Here is a 20,677-nt window from a genome sequence, read left to right on the forward strand (position 1 = left end):
GCCCGAGCCTTCCCGCGGCGCGGCTGACCCGTGGGCCGGGAATGCTGCGGCCGACTCGCAGGAGCGAGCCCGGGGCGGCCGGAGCCCGGAACCCCGGGAGCCCAGGCCCCGAAGCGCGGGCGCAGCCAGACAAGCTCGCCGCGGCCGCTCGGGTCGGCCCTGCTCCCTCTGACTTTCTCCTCCCAGGACTTAGAAAGAGCCCCATCGGTGGGGGCAGCGAGGGGCCTTCGGACTCTCTGGTCGGGGGTCGGGTATGGGACTCCTGCACCGCCTTACATCAACCAGCTTCCCAGACCCCGCTGCGCAGGCCAGATCCCAGGGGCGGGGTGAAGAGCCAAAAGCTTATTAAAAAAAAAAAAAAAAAAAGCAGCTGCCTCTCACTGCGCATGTGCCAGCCTCAATTTTTTTTAAAATTTTTGACGTCATTTCGCTATATCAAGTCCCAAGCCAAAACTTCTTGCTCATTGATTACTCTGAAGAATAATTGACTGTGTGTTCCTACTCGTAGAAAATACTGCAAAAGTACGGAGAGGAGGTTTATCATAGTTTCTGCTTTCACAAAAATACCGTAGGCTGTTTATCCACTCTGCATGTCGGGTTCCCCCAGAGAGATTATCAGAGTGGAGAGTGAACTCCGCTAAAACGTAGAGTCGATTGGAAGACGCGGTGGCACAGCATCTCATTCATTAAGAGGAGATACTTGCACTACAATTTGCATCCTTGTTAGCCCACGGAAGGTATAAAACACAACTCCTGTCAATTTTTGATATTTCAGAAGAAACATTGAATATTGCTAAAGCTGGATTACTTTAATTTACCTCCTACTCCAACGTTACCCCATATTTATTTTTTAAAAGGTTCTCATATGAATAACATAAGAAAAAATTCATGACTACCTAAAATACTAAGACCTTTCCCATTAGTAAGACAGGAAATAAATTCTGAAGAAATGCTCCTTATTCTAGAAGTGCTTTTTTGTTCTTGGTGAAATAATACGTGATTGCTTATCAGTTTAATTGTAAATCAAGGGCAAAAGTCTTGGAAATTTACAAACAAACTTGGAAGTATACAACTAATGTCAATATATTTATGGTTAAATCCCAAAAAGAAACAATCTTCCTAACAAACTCTTGGCTTAAAGAATGCCTTGCAATATCAAGACACCAAATGGGACAATGAAGATAGAGACTTCTTGTAGCACAACTGGATAGAAAATCATTGATTTTTTAAAAAAATATGATGCTTATGGATAATGCTTTAAACGCATGGCAAACGTTTAAGAGTGATACCAACTAACCGGTATCAGTCATCTTTCCAGGAAGGATATTCCCAGAACCCATTGCTGACCATGATAATATAATAGACATGTGTTGCACTAGGATCTCTCTTTAAGTTTAGAGAGCCTATATGAATTGTATATTTAAAGTTCATGACAATGCATTTTCTTAAGTCTATTTTAAAGGTTGCTTATATTATTTTGTTGTAAATTTACTTTATTGTAATGAATTTCCTTAGAAGTGTTCTCCAAAGTGATAAAGATTTTAATTGGTGAATAATTCAAGCAGAATGATCCTTTGGTAAAAGTGAGTGGGGTCCATCGGCTCTCGTAACTAACTTCTTTCTCCTTAAAAAATGATTGACTAGTGTGAAGAGAACCCAAGTGAAAATATTTTCAGAAAATTGTCATGGGGCATATTTAGAAAAAAACAGCTGTTAAACACATTTTCCCAAGCTTACTCTGAGTTCTTCAGTTACACCAGAAAACAAACTGTAATGAATCACATTCAAAGGAAAAACACTCTCCTGAGTTTATTACTGATAACATTGTCCGATTCGTGAACAGCTAAATGCTTTCTAAACATCACTGTATCTTCTCAGTACAATTTATATTTAAGTATTTTGGAAGTGTGTTTATTGAACTCATGAGTTTTGTTCAAAAGGTTGGAAAGAAGTCAAAAATTGCATGCTAAGATTCTATAGAAATGTAACCAATTCCAATAAAAAGTCCTCTGTGCGGAAATACATTATAGAAATGACGTGGTTGTCAGACCTAATTGCTTGGCTTTTGAGTCCTCATGGAAAAAACTTTACAGCCTTGAGGTGTCGACTCAAAAGCAGCAGCATTTTTGGTTTTAGCTTAAATAAAACAAGGGAATCCATCATTATTCAAGTCTATAGCGATAATTCACATGAATATGAATGCACTTTGATCTTATCCTTCATTCATTGAAAGACACAGTCGTAATGAAAAAGGGAGATAATCTCTTTAACTTGGTCCAAAGCAAGTTGTTGGAGCTTTTCTTTCTTGAAAGACCATAGAAGGGAACTTTTCACTAAAGCATTGCTTTCCTATTTTTAAGGTGGTGGTGGGGTGTTTGGGCAAGCTACAGGTCATTATGTTGCCTCCAGGAACCAAGTAGTGCTAACTTTCTTCTTTGAAGTAAACTGCCTTATTTAATGAACTTGACATTTTGTGAAGCTTAAGGGTAAACCCCTTTTATAGCATCATACCTAAGAGTCATTTTAGGAGGCATGTTGATTTGAGTTTACCATCAGATATGATTAAGACCTATTAACTACTTTCAGTATATTTTAAAGATTACTTAAATTAAATAGGATATTTCAAGGTGCATTGTCTTAGTAGATTTGCAATATGCAATACTAGCCCCTCAAGCATTCCTGTTGAACTGTGGAGACAGTTAATGCCATGGCTGTGCTGTATGAAAGTCACTTTAAAATCTTATCTTACTTATGGCTACTTAAACAACTTTCAGCCACTTTTGGTGCGAAAATAGCAAAGTTCATAGTTCTTATATACAATGTGTCATTCTTCTTAGAATTCTGGAAACGTCAGATTTTTTTTAGTACGATCTACCACACTGGAAATATAATTAGGTAAAAATATGCATGAATGAGGATATCTGATTAATGCCACTGCTTGGAAAATGTTTAGATTTTCATTGAACTCATTAATGATTCTAAGCTTTGTCTGTTTATTAGTGGGGGTTTTTTCTAATCAGTGCCGTTGAACTTCTAGAATCCTCTGGAAATTCAACAAATATTTATTGAGTTATGTTAAAAGGACTCCAAAGCATACAAAGATAAATAAGACAGGTGCTTGTCCTCAAGGAGCTTAAAACTTAGAAATTTCAACACATCTGTGATCTACATGAAATTTCAATCCGTGAAGAACACTCAGCTAACTTAATGGTTATTTAAAGCCAGGACAATTATTAAGAGCGAAGAAATTTGGCAATGCACATATTTCCCGAGTTATCCTACGAGCTAAATGAAACACTTTGCTGGATACTTTGAAGATTTTCTTCAATAAAAAACTGTTTAAAAAGCTAGAAAGCGTTCTGTTAAAAAATTAAATCGGTGTCCTAGACCCACAGATATTAGAAAAGGCAAAAAGATTCCTGCAAGTTAATGTCAATCATTTTCTTTACGTCTCAGACCACTCAGTCCACACTGGCAAGGGCTGCGGTGGTTCATCAAATGAAATGAGGGAGAAAAGAGGGCTCCATCCACTTGTATATGACAAGAACAAATATCTGGATGTAATGTTTGAGCTAACACAAGTGAGTATGTTAGGATTTCATGCAAAATATTCGTGGTTAGACAAGACAAAGAAGAGGGACGATTGGAGCGTTTGCCTGTGACTCTAACCCAGAGGGAAGCCACCGTTACCAAAAGCAGAGACAACCCTAAGCTCTTCTTTGTGTCGATGTTACCAGAAAGGGAGTGGGCGTCTTGTCTTGACTTCTTTCTTGACCACCATCCGTATTTCTGAAGTCAAGAAAAGCTTTCTAAGGGACTGGCCATTGACAAAGCATTTCGGCTCAGGTTGGAGATGAGGACACCTGGGACTAGGGCTGAGCAAAGTGCCCCTGCATGGGGGGCTCAGGTGCCGGTGGAGCGCAGCGCTCGCTGCAGCGTGCGCTCCAAGCCGCCCCTATTGTCTGCCGTGGGGGCAGGGCCAAGCCCGGGGAGCTGGCCTTTGAGCGCAGCTGAGGGTCCAGGAGGAGGAGGACCCGGGGCGGGGGCGAGAGATGTCAACGAGGGCAACCCCCGGAGTTTCAGATGCTCGACCCCGAGGTGTGCGGGGAGGCAGCGGTACCAGCGGCGGCGGCGGCGGCCCTGGCTGCAAATCGCCGTCGTGTGGTTGCTACTGGCAACCGAGCCTCCGCCGCGCGCGGAGCCCCGCAGCCCCTGGAAGGAAGGTGGCGAGAGGAAGCGGCTGCGGCGCCGCGCCCGCCGCCCCCAGGGCTCTGGCTCCCGCCCGCGCCCTGCGCTCCCTTCGGGCTTTGACCGCAGCTGTGCGGCAGGCACCAAGCGCCAAAGGGCTCCCGGGTTGGGGGTGTCGCTGCCTCGCGAGCGTCAAATGACGGGCGCCCTCCGTGAATGCAACATGGCAGCTCCGGCTCGAAGAATGGGTTCCCTGGGTCCGCCAGCGAGGCGGGGCCGTGGCCTCCGCCGGGCGCCCGCCGCTGCTTCCCGGGCCGGGATCAGCCCCGCTGGCGCCCCCGACCCGGAGCCGGGCTGGGCAGAGGGCAGCGGCGCGCGGACTCGCCCGCCTTCCCCCTCGGCCCTTTGTTCTCCGCTCAGGAGGCATCCCGCGCTTGCGAGGCTTTTCATGGAAACCCTCGAAGACTCGGCGACCCTGGGTGGGACAGCAGACCTCCTGGAACTCCCCAGAACTGTCTAGCTTCCCCGGTCCCTGGAAGACTCCGGGCAGGGCTGGAAGCGCGAGTGCGGGATCCTAACCCGACACTCCCCGAGGAGGCTCCTCTCGTCGGGTGGGTCCCTCCCCGCTAGGCCTCGGCCCCCGGGTCCCTTCCCTACAGCTGAGAGGTGTGAGGCGGGAGACCCGGGCGGGGACACGGGCCGGCGAGGAGACAATGCCGGTCAGGACCCCAAGGAAATGAGATTCTCCGCTCTGGGCTCGGGATCCTGCAGTCTCGGAAAAACGGGAAGGAAAAAACCCCTTTAGTTCTTTGCGGGGCTCCATCGCGCTCCACGCTAGCCCTCGGGCACGAGTGGAGGCCGGTGTAGCCCCGAGAGTAGGTCCCCGCCCTGGATCGAGGGCTGGAGCGGTCCACCGGGGGTGGGGGAGGGGTTCGATGTCGCCGGGGGGCGAGGGGAAGGAAGGCCAGGAGGAAATTTGCATTTTTAAAACCCGCGGTTTAAAAACGACCACGCCACGTAGGCAAGCCAGTTGTGACGTTCAGCACAACGTGCTACTGAAATACCGAAATCCGCCACCAAATGGCGGCTCCTGCAGTCTGCTGCACTGATAAAGACGACTCGCCTGGCGTCGCCCATTTTAGGCCGCTTTCACTTCTCTGCCGTCACCCCGACCCTCCTCCCCAGGTGGTGCTTTCCTCTCCCCGTTTTTTTGGAGCACATGCGACTCAGCAGTCAGAAAAGCGTTTATACCCTGGGGATCAGCCCGACACGGGCTCCGCAGGAAGCAGGCTGCGTCCCAGCGGCTTTCGGAGGCGACATCCCCACCACGGACCGCCCGCTACTCTGCCCCGCCGGGGGCGCGGGGGCGCCGGGGGTGCCAGAGACCCGGGCATCCCAGGTTCGCCCCGGCCAGAGACGCATTAAGGCGTCGCACTTGGGGCCCCAGGTGTGGTCCTTTGCCCAGATCTTGAGATTCCTGCGGCGCAGCCACCCCCTCCTCGGCAGTGTCACCCCGTGAACTTTCCTTCCCGGGGGGATTAGAGCCCGTTCTACCCATTAAACAAGCTCCACTGGAGGACCCTCTCCCATCGGCCTCTCCAGTCGCCGCCCACGAAGCGCAGCCTTCGGGAACCTTCAAGATGGCAATTTTATATTTCATTTATAATTTAGTTAACAATCTATCCAACAAAAACCCAAACTCCAAGGACACCCTGTAACTGAAGGAGAAGGAGCATAAGATTCGAAATGGGAGGAGGGTGGAGGGCAACGCGAGGCGATGATCCGGAATGGCACCGCGGGAATGCGCTTCGGTGGGCTTTGCAGGCGAAGCCGCCGCCTCCCCGGACCTGGGTCGGTTCCCTGCCCGCGCCGAGCTCGCGGCCCAGAGGCCGGTCGCCGCGCCTCGGCCCCGCCGGTGTCTCGCCCGGTGGAGAAGCCTTGGGCGGGAAGGGGGGCTTCCCCGAGAGGCCACGCGAACCCCGCTGTCGCCGCCGCTGGCCACGGGGTCCAATTTTGGAGAACCGACTTCGTTTCCCCGCCTCCCGAGCCCCGTAGGGCCTGAGCATCTCGCTTTCAAATTTGGCGGGATCCGAATCCGCCGAGCCGAGGGCGGCGCGCGGCGAGCGGCGCACGCGCAAAATGGCCTCCCGGTGCCCCGCGGCCTGGGCTCGCGCGCCGGGCCGGGCCGACCCCCGCGGCGCCATCGGCCACCGAGGTCGGCGCGGTGGCTCTTTGCCCTCCTCGGGGAGCTGCTGGTACAAAACAAGGACAGGGAGAGGGGCCGTCTCCTCCTTAACGTGCGCTTTTGGTAAAGGCTCCCCGAGCGGGAAGGCAGCGCTGCCGGGAGAGGGAGGTCGTTTTCTTTGGGTGGCCGTCCTGTGCCCTCTCTACCGGGCATCAGAACAGAAGAAGACTTTTTTGGTTGTTGTTGTTTTTGCAAGTCGTTGCTCCTTCCATCCTAATGCCCCTCGCCCCCGGCTTTATCTTCCAAGCCGCGCAGGGCGCTCCTGTCTTCGGCTTTGTTCGAATCTCCTCCACTCCTGGGGGCACTCAGACCTAAGACTGTAGCCCCCGGACAGACTTCTCCATCTCCAGGCGCCTCTTTATCCACCTCTGTAACGTTCGCATTCCTTCCATCCCAATTTCCGAGGCGATTCCCGAGCACCCTGGTCTGCAGCCTTCCAAGGCTTCTTTCAACTTGGGTTCTTAGGAGGACCGAGGGTTGGAGAGCGCCGAATCGGTACCGAACTTGAAATCACGGTCACTGTGAAGTTTGGGTTTTCTGATGATCCAACTATCAGAGCAAGAAGTAATATTTGTGCTGAAATATAGGTGGCTCTGAAGGAACAACACCTGCTCTTTTGGGAGTTCCTTCTGACAGTCTCTGGAAGGGATGTTTTAAGAGAGTCAAAAGAATGGGTGCAATTTAACTCATTCATTGGAAGTTTTTATGGAGTGCTGGCTATTTATTTGGAGGGTTAAGTCAGACTTCGGGATAAGTTTTCCACACGCTCTTCAACTTCTTCAGAAAACTTACAAGGATCCTAGAGTAGACTTTCCAGTGATAAATAACTTTTGATGTCGTCGACTTGATGAAGACAGACGTTGATAGTGAAGTCTTCATGTGAGACCTCTAGAAATTGCACACTAAGAAATAGAAACTGGTGCAAATAAAGGAAATCCGTTTCAAGAACCAAAAGAAGAAAAAACGTTAAAAAAAATTAACTGCGGAAACAGGAAACACTCGACTGTGTAAACATTTTCGGAGACTTTCATAATCAAAACTGGGCGATCTTGAGATTTGCAAGGAGATCCGACAGGCTCAAGGTCCTCGCGGGGCTGTTTCTCAAGTCTGATTTACTGAGGCTCTGATAGGTACTACTTTATCTTCCTTGTAAAGGACCCGTCTCTCTGATTTCTGTGGCCCCACTTTAGTTCAAGGTTTTATTTTGGAGGGGTCAATTTTTTTAGAGCGACCTTAGAAATAATCACCTGTTGTACTGTTCATTTTATACTTGAAGAAACATCCTCAAGTGAAATGACGTTATCTAGCCCAAGAGCCCTATGCTGGAGCTGCGTTCTAAGCTCTTTGAACCACATTAAATGTCTTAAAAGTATGTACGGGTTTTTAAAAGGGTCCTTTTAACTGTAATTTCATCTAGTCCTTTTGTTTTAGATAAAATGCGAGGAAGACTATATGGGGGAACCACCATGGTATTTCAGAATACGTTGGAGCCTCCATTTCATAGAAGCACTAAACTAAGTCCGAATTTCCAACTGCCATTCCAGGGGCAATGGGAAGAAAAAGATACAAGATATTTCTCAAACCTTTAAAATGCAAAGAGAAATGGGGAAAAAAAATAACACTTCAACCCCAGGATTCTAAGAGACTAAGATCTCTGTGCAGATTGTTTCTGAAATTAAAACCCCATCCCCTCAAAAGATTACCAAAAACTATTTTTTACAAAAACCAAGCATCTTCATTTCTTCTTGGCCGGTGCGAGTAGTATTACACATGGTTTCCCATTCGGATTTCATAACAGAACTTTATCTTGATAGGCCTATACAATGAGAGCACCGAGACACTTCACAAGTGAACTGCAACTCCAAATATTGGGAGAAGAATAAGAGGCAAGGATAAAGGAAAGCCCCTAGCAGCTTGCTCTGCCTGTTGCATTGTGCCTCGAGAGAGCTGAACATTTGCACAGACACATACATGGAAACGAAGGAGTGTGGTTGGTAGGTTAAGTCAACTGAAGGGCAACTTTTTTTTCAACTCAGTGCAATTAACGGCCGGCAATTTTAAAAGCAAAAAGTACTTGTAAAGTGGGATGCATGTGTAAAGCAAGATAGATGACTATTCACACAACAGCAACCAGCCTCCTCTTTTTGCATTTAAGCTCAACTCTGTGAAATCAATTTAGGCATTTTCTGTGGAATATTTTGTTAGCACTAACTTTTGTGGTATGGAACCCTAGAATACTTTTCAGAAGCTAAAGCCAAACTTAAAGCCGACTTTTCATGTACCCTGTCTTTACTGCTAAGAGTTACAAAGTTAGCAGCTTTGATATGGGTTTTCCTAAGGTTGAAATTTTTTAAAGTGGTAGTTTAGCAAAAGTTTTAAATCTTAATTGTCAGAACTGTGATGGCTGGTTATGGGAGAATGCAAAACATTATAATCTTTCTTCTGTTTTACTAAAAGACAGAAGTTTTAGCTGAAATAGCCTTTAACACTCAAGCAATTTTCCAATTGAGTAGGGGGAACAATCTTCCTTGAACTTAGATAAATGGACACGTTTTCAAGTATGGTAAAAGTGTTAAATAAGACACAAATGCAATATCTGATATCTTAATAAGTCATTTCAAAAATGAGTCCATCACAAAAAGGTTGAGATGGAAAGTCTTTGAGTTCCATGTTGATCTTACAACTTGGTTTTGTGTAAGTCAAGTAGCAGTCCACTAGCATTTGAAGTTTGTAGCCTTTGAAAAATATTTTTTATATACATGATCATCCAAAGTAAAAATCACTTGAAATTTCCATTAATTAACTTTTCTTTGTCTTAGATAACATCATGAAAAACTTGAGAAGAAAAGCCTAGAAAAATGAGTTAAATTCACCAAAATTGGCAAACATGGGTAACTTTTACTTCAAAGATTGTAGAGTAAATAAACAGATACATCTTTCAATTGGGCTTTCAAGCAATTATACAACAAAGCATGTACTTCTTAGCAACATCACTATTTAAGACAGCACGGGATTCTCTGTAGTTTTTACCTGTTGTAATCCACAATAGAGTTTCCAAAACTTCTGCACATTGTGCTTTTCATATCAAATTTTTATTAAAGTCTTAGCTATTTTCTAAATGAATATCCTTTTTATTGGATTTTTCCCCAATTACAAATGAAATTTAATTTTACATCTATAATTAGAAACAACACTTACAATGGGACTGTACAAATTTAGGTCAAAATAAAAATATATGTATTTTGTGGTTTCATAAAACTTCATTTACTGTATCTTTAAAGAAAGCAGAAGTAACAGCAATATATGTAAAAGTAATGATTTAATGACTATAAGCAAGACAAAGCAATAGAATTGTGCTTCTTTTGCAGACTGGGGACAATGAAATGTTTACCTACAATTTTCCCATACAAACATGAAACGATATTCATATAGAATAAACACCCTTACAAATAACCGATGGGTGATGAACACACACCAAGTTCGACCAAAGCAAAACACAAATGGAAAATTGTTGGGGTTATTCATATTTTAAATTCAACATACCCACTCTATTTAAAAATGAATACCTGTAGAAGCTCGTAATAAATTGCTTCTATTTCCAGACATTAGAAAGAGGGCATATGCCATTGTTTATAACTGTAAAAGCAACTCTTAAATTTGAAATTACTGCTATACCACATATTAAAATAATTTTAGATAAAATGCCTTCTTCCAGCAATTTGCTGGTTTATTTAAAAATTTGTTTTAGAGTTATAGTGATCAATATACATTTTAAAAACACACTGATTCCATCATAAGCAATGGGAAATGAAGACACTATTTTCAAATTCCTTAAAAGTTTTTCTTTACCGAAACAATTAATTTTAAAAGTAAACATTTATTACTAGAGAAAGTCAGTATGATGATTTGCCAGTTGCTTCCAATGGAACAGAATTTAGAATTAGATTGCCACATTAAAAATATTCTATGCTGATAAGGCTCAAACATTGGGTATCTGCAAAGGTCGAACCAGTCAGGAGAATTTAACAACCATTTCTGAATGCATGAAACACAATATTTTCTTTATAGTATTTATAAATATATCATACAATACTGTTTCCTGTTATGTCATATACCAATATGGCATTGTACAACAAGCATAATGCCATCTGATTCTTACAAAAGCGAATCATTTAAACAAGTCAGTAAAATAAACGGTAGTACCCGCTTTTAGGCATACAGATTGTAAAACTGAAGTTTACTTTCCTTTGATCGGTTTTGCGTAGCAACAGAGAAGTAAAAATCAAACAGGAATCAAAATGGCTAAATATGCAAGAAATCGTTATTCACAGTGACATGGCTACATAGAATGCATTATTCTATGCATATTCTTTCCGTTTGTTGTATTTCAAGATAAAAAGCACTTGTTTTCTACAGGTTCACAAAACAGCATAATAACAAGAACAATCAAGGAGAACGTAATGTAGGCGTTAGTTGAGATTAACAAACTATGGCCCAATGTTTATATCCACTGCAGAATATTTTTAAACCCAAACAATGGTTACAGAAACCATTTCACATCTTTCCTAACACACAGAAAAAAATCCTGCCTGCCTTCTGAGAAACCAATTCTTTATAGGAACAACCTTTCCTTTCAATTAACGTCCATATGAATATCACATCTAGTCCATCTTTTATAGCCAAATTCAATGTCACTACAAAAGAAAGCAAATCGGACGATAGTCACATGTATTAGCATCTATAAAGCTGTAATGGCATGGAGAAATCTATATAAATCAGGGGTTTAAAATTTTTTTTCCTTAACAGTCTCAGGTATCAACCAGAAGACGTTGCTGACGACCCATTTACAGACGATTTTCGAGGTCTATTGGCAAAGGAGGATTGGTGGTTACCACTGGGGCTGCTGCTGGTTCCATTCATAGTACTGGAAATGTGAGGGAACTGAGGGTGAGGAGACTGGACTGGAGTGCTGGGGCTAGGCAAACAAGAAGAGGTGGAGGGCATGCCTCCTGCTGGGCTGTTGGCCTTGTCACTCCCAGAGTCACTTTCCAGTTCTCCAGCATTTGTCAGTCCATCTCTCTGATGACTGATCTTCATTCTTTTACAAGTAGGTCGAACTCTGTATTTCAAAGGAAGCGGACCATTCTACAAAGTTAAAAGGAAAAAAAAAAATCAGTCTCAACTCTTTAAAAACAGTTTACCATGATAATCTGCAAGTATTAGACAGGCTCCTTACCCTTCTCCAGGTATAAATGTAGGCAATATCCATTAGTGTATAGTAATCCTTTAAAGGTTCCTCTTCATACATGACATCAATCTATTGAAAAATAATATTTTCAATTATTAAGTATCACAAAGGTAAATCTAGATTTTTTTCGGGTCATCTAAATATAATCCAAAAATGTTTTCAAAGACATTTTCTCCAAACGTTTGGACAAAGAAAGACTCCCCCTTGAAACTTCAAATTAGGAAAAATGTTTCTTGAAATTACTACGGAACTTGTTTTCATAGCATAAAACAGAATTCGTACCAAACTGTAAGAGATACTTCTGAATTAAGTGCTAAATTAAAAAAAAATTCTGTTGCTTTTTTGGGTTCAGAATCCAAAAAGAAAAGAGTCATTGAATTAAGAAAGAGATCTAAATAAAATGAATGACGACTATGAAGAAGGTACCTGGAAAGTGTTAGGTATGTCCATTTTACTTCTGAGAAACTTCCTCAGGTGCATCACGGTCATTGCTGCTGGGCATCGTAAGTATCTTTTATCATTCACCTACGAGTATAGTTAGAAAAGTAATTTTTTTTAATTCCTAACTATCAGAAAAGAAAAGAGTTTCAATTAGATTGCCTGAATATGATAAAAGGTACAAATACCGAAGCAGGGATGTGATAAAATTCTCAACTACACTTTGAGTTTACTATATAAATACTAAATGAACAGATTCCTGATAGAATAAGGAAACTTTATGTATATCAAAGCATTAAACATTAATTATTTAAAATACTTTGTAAGAATAATAATCACATATAAAATAAATCCTATCTATTAACTATGGGATATAGGTCGCTCAAACATCAAACATGACAACTTTCTTCTATTTGACAGCATCATCTGACCCTAGAATATTCTAAAAGGCGAGATACACCCTCATAAAATCTAGAATCCAAACAATGTTCCTTCTATGTTTTTGTGACACGGAACATACCTCCTCCTTAGATTTCTCCTTGTCTTTGTTTACTTTCCGATCCAATCTAAGAAAAAGATAATTTATTAGTGGAACAATGTATCCAATAAACAGATTAACATAAAACACATTTCCTAAAGAATTTACCTGTTCTGATCAAAGAATTCAATGGATAAGCTTATTATCTCATCATCAGTTATAATTCTCTTATCTTCATCTGCAACTTCTCCTCTATCTTCATTAGAGCCATTGGCAGCTATAAAGACATTTTGAAATTCAATTTAAAAAAAATAAATATTTAATTAAAATATCATATATAGGAGAATGGAAATGGTACTTCAGATTAAATTCAATTTTAATAATTTACTGGCTACTAAGTTCTCCCTCCAAATAAAATGTCTTCCCCCCTCCAAAAAGTTTACCGTCGGCTGAAGGGTGAGCTGCATAAAAATCCCTTCTTCTCTTCATTTCATCTAAAGGCAAGGAAAAAAGACAAACATTTGGCATAGCAGGTAAAACCAATAAATACTTTTTTAACATTCATTTTAAAGCAAGTTACTCACTTTTGAAAAGCCCTGGAACTAATTTGTATACAATATCTTGAAGAGTTTTATCTGACCTGAAAAAGAAGAAATTAGAAAAGTAACCTATCAATTAAGACGGCAAAAACTAAAAGCATTCATAAACTATTACAGATTCTTTGTTTTCTTTGTGCTATCGTATTTTACTTGATAGTGACTCTGTCTATAACTACATCAACAGGATAACAATGAATTATGAGAATAAAAGTTCTTTAGGTAGCAGCATTCTTTTAAATTAGTAAAAAAAATACTTTATTTTATATTCACTAATAAATTCTTCACATTTCACGGAGTCAAGAAAAGCATGCCTTTCAAGTTACTAAATTAGCTAATATGAAAGAAAATAAAGAGCAGAGAATGGAAGCTCTTTAATACGTTCACTTTTGCCTGTCATGAAGTCAATAAACCAATACTTTATTGGAGAAGTAATTCAGCATTTAAAAGATGGTTAAAAATCCTCAAAATTACTTGAATAATATGGAACTTTGTTCAAAGTTAGTCATCATTAAAATGGCAAGAAATTAAAGGCCCCCCTCCACAAAGCACACAAGAGGTGGGATTCAAGGGTAAATTCACTAAATTATGGAATTCCAGTAACAATTACAAACAATGATTATAAACATTTCCCTACCTTATATTCAGTAGTGGTCTGGTTTTGTGAACTTGGACATCACAGATAGGACAATACTTGCTGGTCTCCAGGTAACGCACAATACATGTTTTACAGACTAGAAGTGGAAACACATAAAGTTTTTAACTTTAGAAATTAGATTCTAAAGCATTAAAATTAGTGTCAGAAACAGAGAACTAGAAGCAGCAAAATGGTAAAGCCAAAAAGAATTTCCAATTAAATAAACTCACTCAATTAATATCGCGAGAACACTGATACATTGCATGGCTGTGCTTACACAATAATATTTTATTAAATATGTATTAACAAAAAGTCATTAAATGCAAGACAAGAAAAAGACTTCGTCATTTGGTACCAACACTCTCAAGGATTGCTGGAATTGTTAGTTTTCAAATTTCAGGACGAAATGTTAAATATACATAACACGAAAAAGGTGTGACACTTTGTACTTACAGGAATGTAGACATTCTATTATGGTCGTGGCATCAATGAAGTACCCTCCACAAAGCACACACATTAGGTGGGGATTTAGCTCAGTGATCTTGATTCTGGTTGTTCGATGCATTTCTGCTTGATAACAGATCCTGCAAGACACAGAAAGATTGGCCATAATTCACAGAAAGAGAAGTGAATTATCCGCAACTCCTAGTAACTGTGCACTCTGAAACGCTGAGGACTTCATAAAACTCGTTTAACACTGTACAGCCGGACCGTCCCAACGTTTTCTACAGAAAACGTTTACTAATCAGACGAATCAATTCTACTGAAACGGTGAAAACGGATCCAACTGAAGTAACTTCTGGTCCCTCAAGTAATTCCAGGAGGGAGAAGAAAAGGTCTGGGGTGGGGGCTGGGAGCTGAGAGTATTCGAGTCTTTTTCTTCCATTTGTCCTCCAGCCTAGCAGCCCCACGGCTGCTGCCGACGCCACACAGTCCCCGCAGATATTTACCAACCGCCAGGGCTTGTTCCAGGTCTCCCAATTTATTGTAAAACTTCCTTACGGATCTTCAGTCGAAAATCCGGGAGCATGCCCTGGCTTCCCAGGGGTTCCTGTTGTTTTAGGCGGTTCCAGCAACCAGAAGTTGGCACGTTTTTACTCGATACAAAGGGAAAACAAATTCGGCTCTATCTGCATCCCTGGCATTTCCGGAGCTGGGTGCCGGGGCCGCAGGAGAAGCACCTCGAGTCGGCCTCGGGCTGGGGCCTGAGCGCGCGGACGCCGGGGGGCCGGGATGCGAGGGGCGGATCCGGCGGCGCCCGGGGCTCCGTCTCGCTCCGGATTCGGAACTCGCCTTGGTCGGGGTTTCCATAGCAACTTACACTTACACTTGGCATGCGGCCACCGCTGCAACTCCGCGCGGAGCCGGGCCGAGCCCGGAGCTTCGGCGGGCGTGCGGGGCGGCCAGGCGGCGGCGGCGGCGGGCGCGGGGGAGGGGCCGCGCGGCGCGGGGGCGGGGCCGGCGCGGGGGCGGGGTGGGGTGCGGGCGCCGCGGCCCGGGGGTGGGGCGGCCCCACGAGGCCCGCGGCGCCGGGGAGCAGGACCGCGGCCCGCGGCGCCCCGGCCGGCAGCCTGGGGGACCCCGGAGCGTGCGAGTGGGAAGGGAAAGTGCACACCGCGCTCCCGGCCATTTCGGACACTCTTGGGGGCCTCTTTCCACGTCGACTCGGTGCGAAGAGCTTCTTTCAGATCTTGACTCTTTTGGTCTCTCCTGTTAGAAATCACTAGGTCAAAAATTTCACGGAGGGATCCTTGAGAATTGCCAACTGTGCACTTAGCCCGAAACCGTCAGGGCTCAAATTGCAGAGATGTTTATTGAACTGAACCTCTTTAAAGCTCTCTTCTCTAATATTAAGTTCTCCTGTAGATTAGATGAGCGATACAAAGTTTTGGAGAGGCTGAAAACTGAAATCTGTTTCACAAGAAGAGGAGGGGGCAAAGCCCTGTGTTTCATCTGAACTATGCTGGAGGCAAGAAAAACTACTTTAATCGGTACGATAGTGACAATATGTAAAGAACCCTGTGACCAGCCCATTCCCAACGCTAAATCAACACCTTGTCAACCCACAGCAACGAGAGGAGAGAAAAACAAATGTCATTTTCTCAGCCTAACCTCCATACAGACCTCCACACGATGAAACCATACATTCCCAACAGATACCATATATTACAGAAAAGTCACGGTGGGGAACTGTCAGCAACAATACACCAGCGGACAATCAGGGAAGTCAATTACTTCGCGTAGTATTCTTGAAAAATGCCTTTCCTACCCCCTCTTCATTCATTTCAGAACCTGAAATAAGACTAAGCTTCTAGGCTTGTCTGAAGTACATTCTCAAAGCTGCCTTGAAGAGAAATCTAGGAACTTGGGAAACTGAAAGGTGCATCTCAAGTTTTAATTCTTAGGGAATTTTAATGCAGTAGAGGGAAATACCAATCAACATACCTCAATGGCTGAAACTAAAAGCTTCAGAGTACCAAAAAAACGGTAAAAACAAAACAAAGCCTCTTTTATGAAAGTGACCACAGTGGCAACCAGCGACTTCAACCAGAGAACTCCACGTGTGACTCCTCAGTTATCTTTGGATTACTTGTTCAGAAGAATATTGTCAACATGTTATTAAGATAAATCTAAGTAGGGTTGCAGAGGAGTTGTAGGTGGAGCAGTGGCCCTAAAGAGCAGCAATATTTCAATCTATTGTCCTTGGTGATTAAAGACAAGCCTTCTTGGTTCTTAAAGAAAACTCTCCTTGTGAAACCTAAGGACCTTTCCTAGAAAGATAGTTAACAAGGTGATACTTCTGTCTCCTTGTGAAAGCACATCACATAATGCCACTGATCATGAAGTCTAGGCAGGGGCTTCAAGAAAAATAGCTGCCTTTAGTTCTCCTCTGCTTTACAGAAAACCAACACAGATATTAACACATAGAACAATCAAACCTCAATGGAGGGTTAGCCACTGGTTGGCTTTGAACATTTCAGTCACATGTACTTGACCAAAACCCTTTCAAATTCATCTTCAGTCTTAATTCACACAACTCCTCTACCTCAGTTCAGAAGAATGTGGCCACAACCCTATTACCTTTTATAATGCTAGTAAATATCACTTTGTTACTTGGGTAAAAAATCAGTTCTTTATCTTTTTATACCATTTGAAAGTACTGGCAACCTAATAGAGACTTCCAAAACGTTTGACATGCTTGATAAGGTTTAACAAACAATCTCTTGCGCCTTAGAAATGAAAACCTTCTGGGTTCCAACACAGAAACTGCAAGTTAAGCAAGCAAAAATGCACGAAAGACACGATGGTAAAAAGACTCAAGAGTTAAAACTTGCCATTATAACGTACTCAGTTAGGGCTGTCAGTTTAGTTGGAGGCCTAACACCAGTAATGTCAAAATGAAGGAAAACAGAAGCAAGTTCTTATGTTAACAATCAGCTCAACTACTGAAATCTAAGAAACGCAATAGAACTCCATAACCCCAGTTGGAGCTCACAGTCCAACACAAGCATGGGTAAAGGTGGGGTTAACTTGACTCGTAGGGAGAATTCTGCCTATGTGGGCACTTAATGCCCATCCAAGAACTTGGTGGTAGAGTATTAATGGCTTTACCAACTGCAATTAAATGCTCGGTTTTCTTACAAAAGCCTGTCTATGTGTGCGTGCGTGTATACACATTCATACACAGTAACTTTTATATGGCTTTAAAGATACTGTTACTAGGCGTATAATTTGCACAGGTAGCTGATTTCAAACACCTTTGTACTTTGGGGCAGATGGGAATGAACTCAAGTATTAAAAAAATTTATAAATTTGCTCATAAAATCAATCTCCAAGGGATTCTGATCAGCCTACTTAAATTCAACCTCAAATGTTAATATAGTCTCCTAAGTTAGTATATACTGTCAACAATTTGCATCCTTAACTTTCAAGTCTTTAGTGTAGCTTATGGTGTTTCCAGAACTTGAGGGTTAAGGTTCCCATAAAACATAGGTTGAACTACTCATAACATTCTAGGTACCACCCACCTACTCTTGCATTTGGATAAATATGCCTAGAATTTTGCCTGCTTTAAGGGAAGGGGTTAATACATCCTTCTCTTTCAAATATTGAACCGTGACCACTAAGCCCACTAAATCCTTTTATTGCAATTGGGAATGATCAAAGTCCCTCTACTTGTTTACTTCCAATTATTAACTGTAAATCTCTGGGAAAAAGATCATGCCATCATGCTGTCAAACCCAAAAGACTGCGTAAACATATGCAATCAACTTTTTAGTGCTCCTTTCCCAAAGCATCTCTTTTCTACATGACCTATTTTGACATTTAGCAAAACCTATAAAACGCAGTGGGCTTCAGTCATGGTTCTAGGTGCATCCCATCGCAGAGGTTGAGAGAAAAACTACAGTCTCCGAGAAGGAGAAAAAGAAAAAGGGGCTAAAGAAGGAAAGAAAGAAAGGAAACCTCCTGCTACACTAACGTCCAGTCACCATCATCACTCCAAAAAAAGCTCCAAATTTGAAATGCCCACTTCCCAGGGAGCACCTCCCGAGCAACGTTTAGAGAACTTGTCCCAGACTCCCAACAGATCGCACCTCGAAAACTTTACCATTTTAAACATAAATGCAAGAGACCTTAGAAACAACTGGCAACCGCCATCTTACAAGCCATCCAATTTCACACAAGTGTCCCTCCAACTTAAGTTAATAACATTTTTGTCCGGGCTCTCTCCAGCCTAACACCCACCTCGGTGGGATCGCCGCCCCCCACGTTACCCGTCCCTATAAAATGGGGGCGTTCTCTGAAGGTTTAAACCCCTCAAAAGCCCTTTCTTCGGGAGAGGAGGGAAGCCACTTGACCCGAGCAGCTCTCGATTTCAGGAGCCCGTCCCCGCTTCATCAAAATCTACCTCTCAACAAAGGGCGCCGCGGCCGGGCGAGCCGCCGAGGCTGCAAATACGAGTGTTCTTCTCGGGGGCCATGTGCGTCGCGAGGGGGTAGAGGGGCGCTCGGGGGAGAAAGGAACTAAAACGTGGGGCGGCGCGCGGCGCGGCCGGGGCTGGAGCGGGCGGCGGCTGGAGCGGCGCCGAGCCCGGCTGGCGGCGGCGGCGCGGCGCGGGCTGCGGGTCGGTCCCGGCGCCGCGGGAGTCGGCGGGCGGCGGCGGGCGCGCGCGCGCGGGCGGCGGGCGCGGGCGGCGCGCGGGGCCGGCGGGCGGGCGGCCGGGCGGCGGCGCGGGGCTCGGCGCCCACGCTGTCAGCGCCCTCCCGGCCGGCGCGGGCGAGGCGCGGGGGGGGCCGCTCCCCGTCCACCCGCGGCCGGCCCGAGCCCCGCGCGGCCCCCGCCGCCCCCCGGCCCCGTCCCGGAGGCGCCTCGCCTCCTACGTACCCGGAAAAAGCAGCCGGCGAGAGGCGATCGAAGCGGGCGGAAAAGACAATGAAAGTTAAAAGTCGTTCAGCAGAAAATGAATGTGAGCCAAGCGGCCATCTTGAAGCGAGCTGCAGACGCCGCTGTCAATGGGCAACGAGCGCAGCCGAGAGGAGCCGCGGCCGCCGCGCTCGGCTCATGCTGCCTCCCGAGCCCGGCCTCCTCCTCCTCCTCCGCCTCGGCCTCCTCCTCCTCCGCGGCCTCCTCCTCCTCCTCCTCGGCCTCCAACGCCTCCTCCTCCTGGGCCTCCTCCTCCTCCTCCTCCTCCTCCTCGGCCGCCGCCGCCTCCTCCCGCTCCGCACTCGGGGGAGGGAGCGCGCGGAGGGGGCGCGATCAGTATTATTCTGCGGGGCTGGGAGGTGTTTCTAATCCGGATCGGGGCTCCCTCGCCAACATCCCCATTGTCTCGCCCCGATCTCTGCCTTTAATACTACGATTATTATTTCATAGTTGCTGGGGGGGAGGAGGGCGGCTGGGGGGCGCCGTGTGTGTGCGTGCGGAGAGGCGGGGGGAGGGGAGGAAGGATGAGGAGGGGGAGGGGAGGGTGGAAAAAAAATGCACCGCTGAAGGCAGAGTGGAAACTGACACCGGCTCCAAAATGGCTCAGAGTCCGCCCGCCCCCTCCCCCCGCCGCCCCCCCACCGGGTCACGTGCTCCCCCTCATTCCTTAAGGGCGGCCTGGGAATTAGTGTCGGTGTAGTCGGGCCCGCGGCCGCCCCCTCCCCTCCGAGCCGCGCGCCCCGGCCCCCTCCCCCGGGCTTTGCGCAGCGGCGGCGGTGCTGGCGGCCGCGGAAACATTTCTCCACCGCGCCACACGCGCCACCCTGCTCTCGGCGCGGGCATCGCTCGGGCCCCGCACGCAGCGCCGCCCGCCCCCCCGTTATTTCTTTCTTTCCGCCGCCCGCCTCCGCCCGCGGCGCACACGTCCCCGGGCTCCCGCCGGGGAGACCGCCCGGCCACCGCCCCCCGCTCGGCCCCGGCGGCCCCGCGGGCTGCGGCCCAGGCTCCGGCGTCGCAGCGCGGAACCTGCGCCCAAGCTGGGCTCGCGGAAACAACAGCGCCCGCCCCTGCCTTCCCGCGGCCGCGCGGGCCCCTTCCCCGCCCGCCGGCGGCCGAGGCGGGGCGCGCGCGGGCAGCGGCTCGCTCGGGGCAGGGGCTCGGCGCGGGGGCTGCCGGCCTGGCCTTGGGAGCCCCGCGCGAGGGGCCGGCTGCGGGCGAGCCCTCCGCCGCAGGTAACGGGACGGGCCGGCTCCCGCCGCGGGGCCCCCGCGCCCGCTCCCCGAGTCCCGAAACCGGAGTCTTCCACAAACCCCGGAGATCGCATCCTTTCCCCCGTGCCTAACTCTAATCCAGAGAAAAGGCGATCGTCAAAAGTTAACGCTAATCGTATCTATGTCTTCAAAGTAATAATTAACACACAAAC

At 45.9% G+C, this 20,677-nt stretch overlaps 2 protein-coding genes across 6 annotated transcripts; both read right to left on the reverse strand.

The window, feature by feature from the left end:
* Positions 1–9,311: 9,311 nt before the first annotated feature.
* Positions 9,312–19,540, reverse strand: BMI1 (BMI1 proto-oncogene, polycomb ring finger). 5 transcript variants are annotated; one of them, XM_023632367.2, is made up of 10 exons: positions 19,216–19,540; positions 14,284–14,414; positions 13,831–13,927; positions 13,182–13,237; positions 13,041–13,091; positions 12,766–12,874; positions 12,640–12,685; positions 12,108–12,206; positions 11,670–11,750; positions 9,312–11,578 (listed from the first exon to the last, which is right to left on the reverse strand). In XM_023632367.2, exons 2-10 carry the CDS (start codon positions 14,393–14,395, stop codon positions 11,249–11,251), a joined length of 981 nt encoding a protein of 326 aa, XP_023488135.1. In that variant the 5' UTR covers positions 14,396–14,414; positions 19,216–19,540; the 3' UTR covers positions 9,312–11,248. The 5 variants fall into 5 exon arrangements, with proteins under 5 accessions (XP_023488135.1, XP_005606950.1, XP_005606949.1 ...); XM_005606893.4 differs by lacking the exon at positions 19,216–19,540 and adding an exon at positions 18,740–18,986; XM_005606892.4 differs by lacking the exon at positions 19,216–19,540 and adding an exon at positions 15,158–15,273.
* On the reverse strand, positions 18,855–19,656 carry LOC138921357 (brain acid soluble protein 1-like). The gene is made up of 3 exons (XM_070254855.1): positions 19,649–19,656; positions 19,353–19,555; positions 18,855–19,207 (listed from the first exon to the last, which is right to left on the reverse strand). The coding sequence occupies exons 1-3, from the start codon at positions 19,654–19,656 to the stop codon at positions 18,855–18,857; spliced, it is 564 nt and encodes a 187-aa protein (XP_070110956.1).
* Between the last annotated feature and the right edge of the window lie 1,021 nt (positions 19,657–20,677).

Source organism: Equus caballus, chromosome 29 (assembly GCF_041296265.1).
Source record: "Equus caballus isolate H_3958 breed thoroughbred chromosome 29, TB-T2T, whole genome shotgun sequence".
NCBI classification, from domain to species: Eukaryota; Metazoa; Chordata; class Mammalia; order Perissodactyla; family Equidae; genus Equus; species Equus caballus.

Coding starts and splice junctions, on each gene's coding strand:
- LOC138921357 (XM_070254855.1), bottom strand. Junction 19,208..19,352: donor GGCTCCTCTCGGCTGCGCTC/GTTGCCCATTGA, acceptor CCGGGTACGTAG/GAGGCGAGGCGCCTCCGGGA.
- BMI1 (XM_023632367.2), bottom strand. CDS start 14,395: ATGCATCGAACAACCAGAATCAAGATCACTGAGCTAAATCCCCACCTA. Junction 13,092..13,181: donor AGTTCCAGGGCTTTTCAAAA/GTGAGTAACTTG, acceptor CCTTGCCTTTAG/ATGAAATGAAGAGAAGAAGG. Junction 12,686..12,765: donor GAATTCTTTGATCAGAACAG/GTAAATTCTTTA, acceptor TCTTTTTCTTAG/ATTGGATCGGAAAGTAAACA.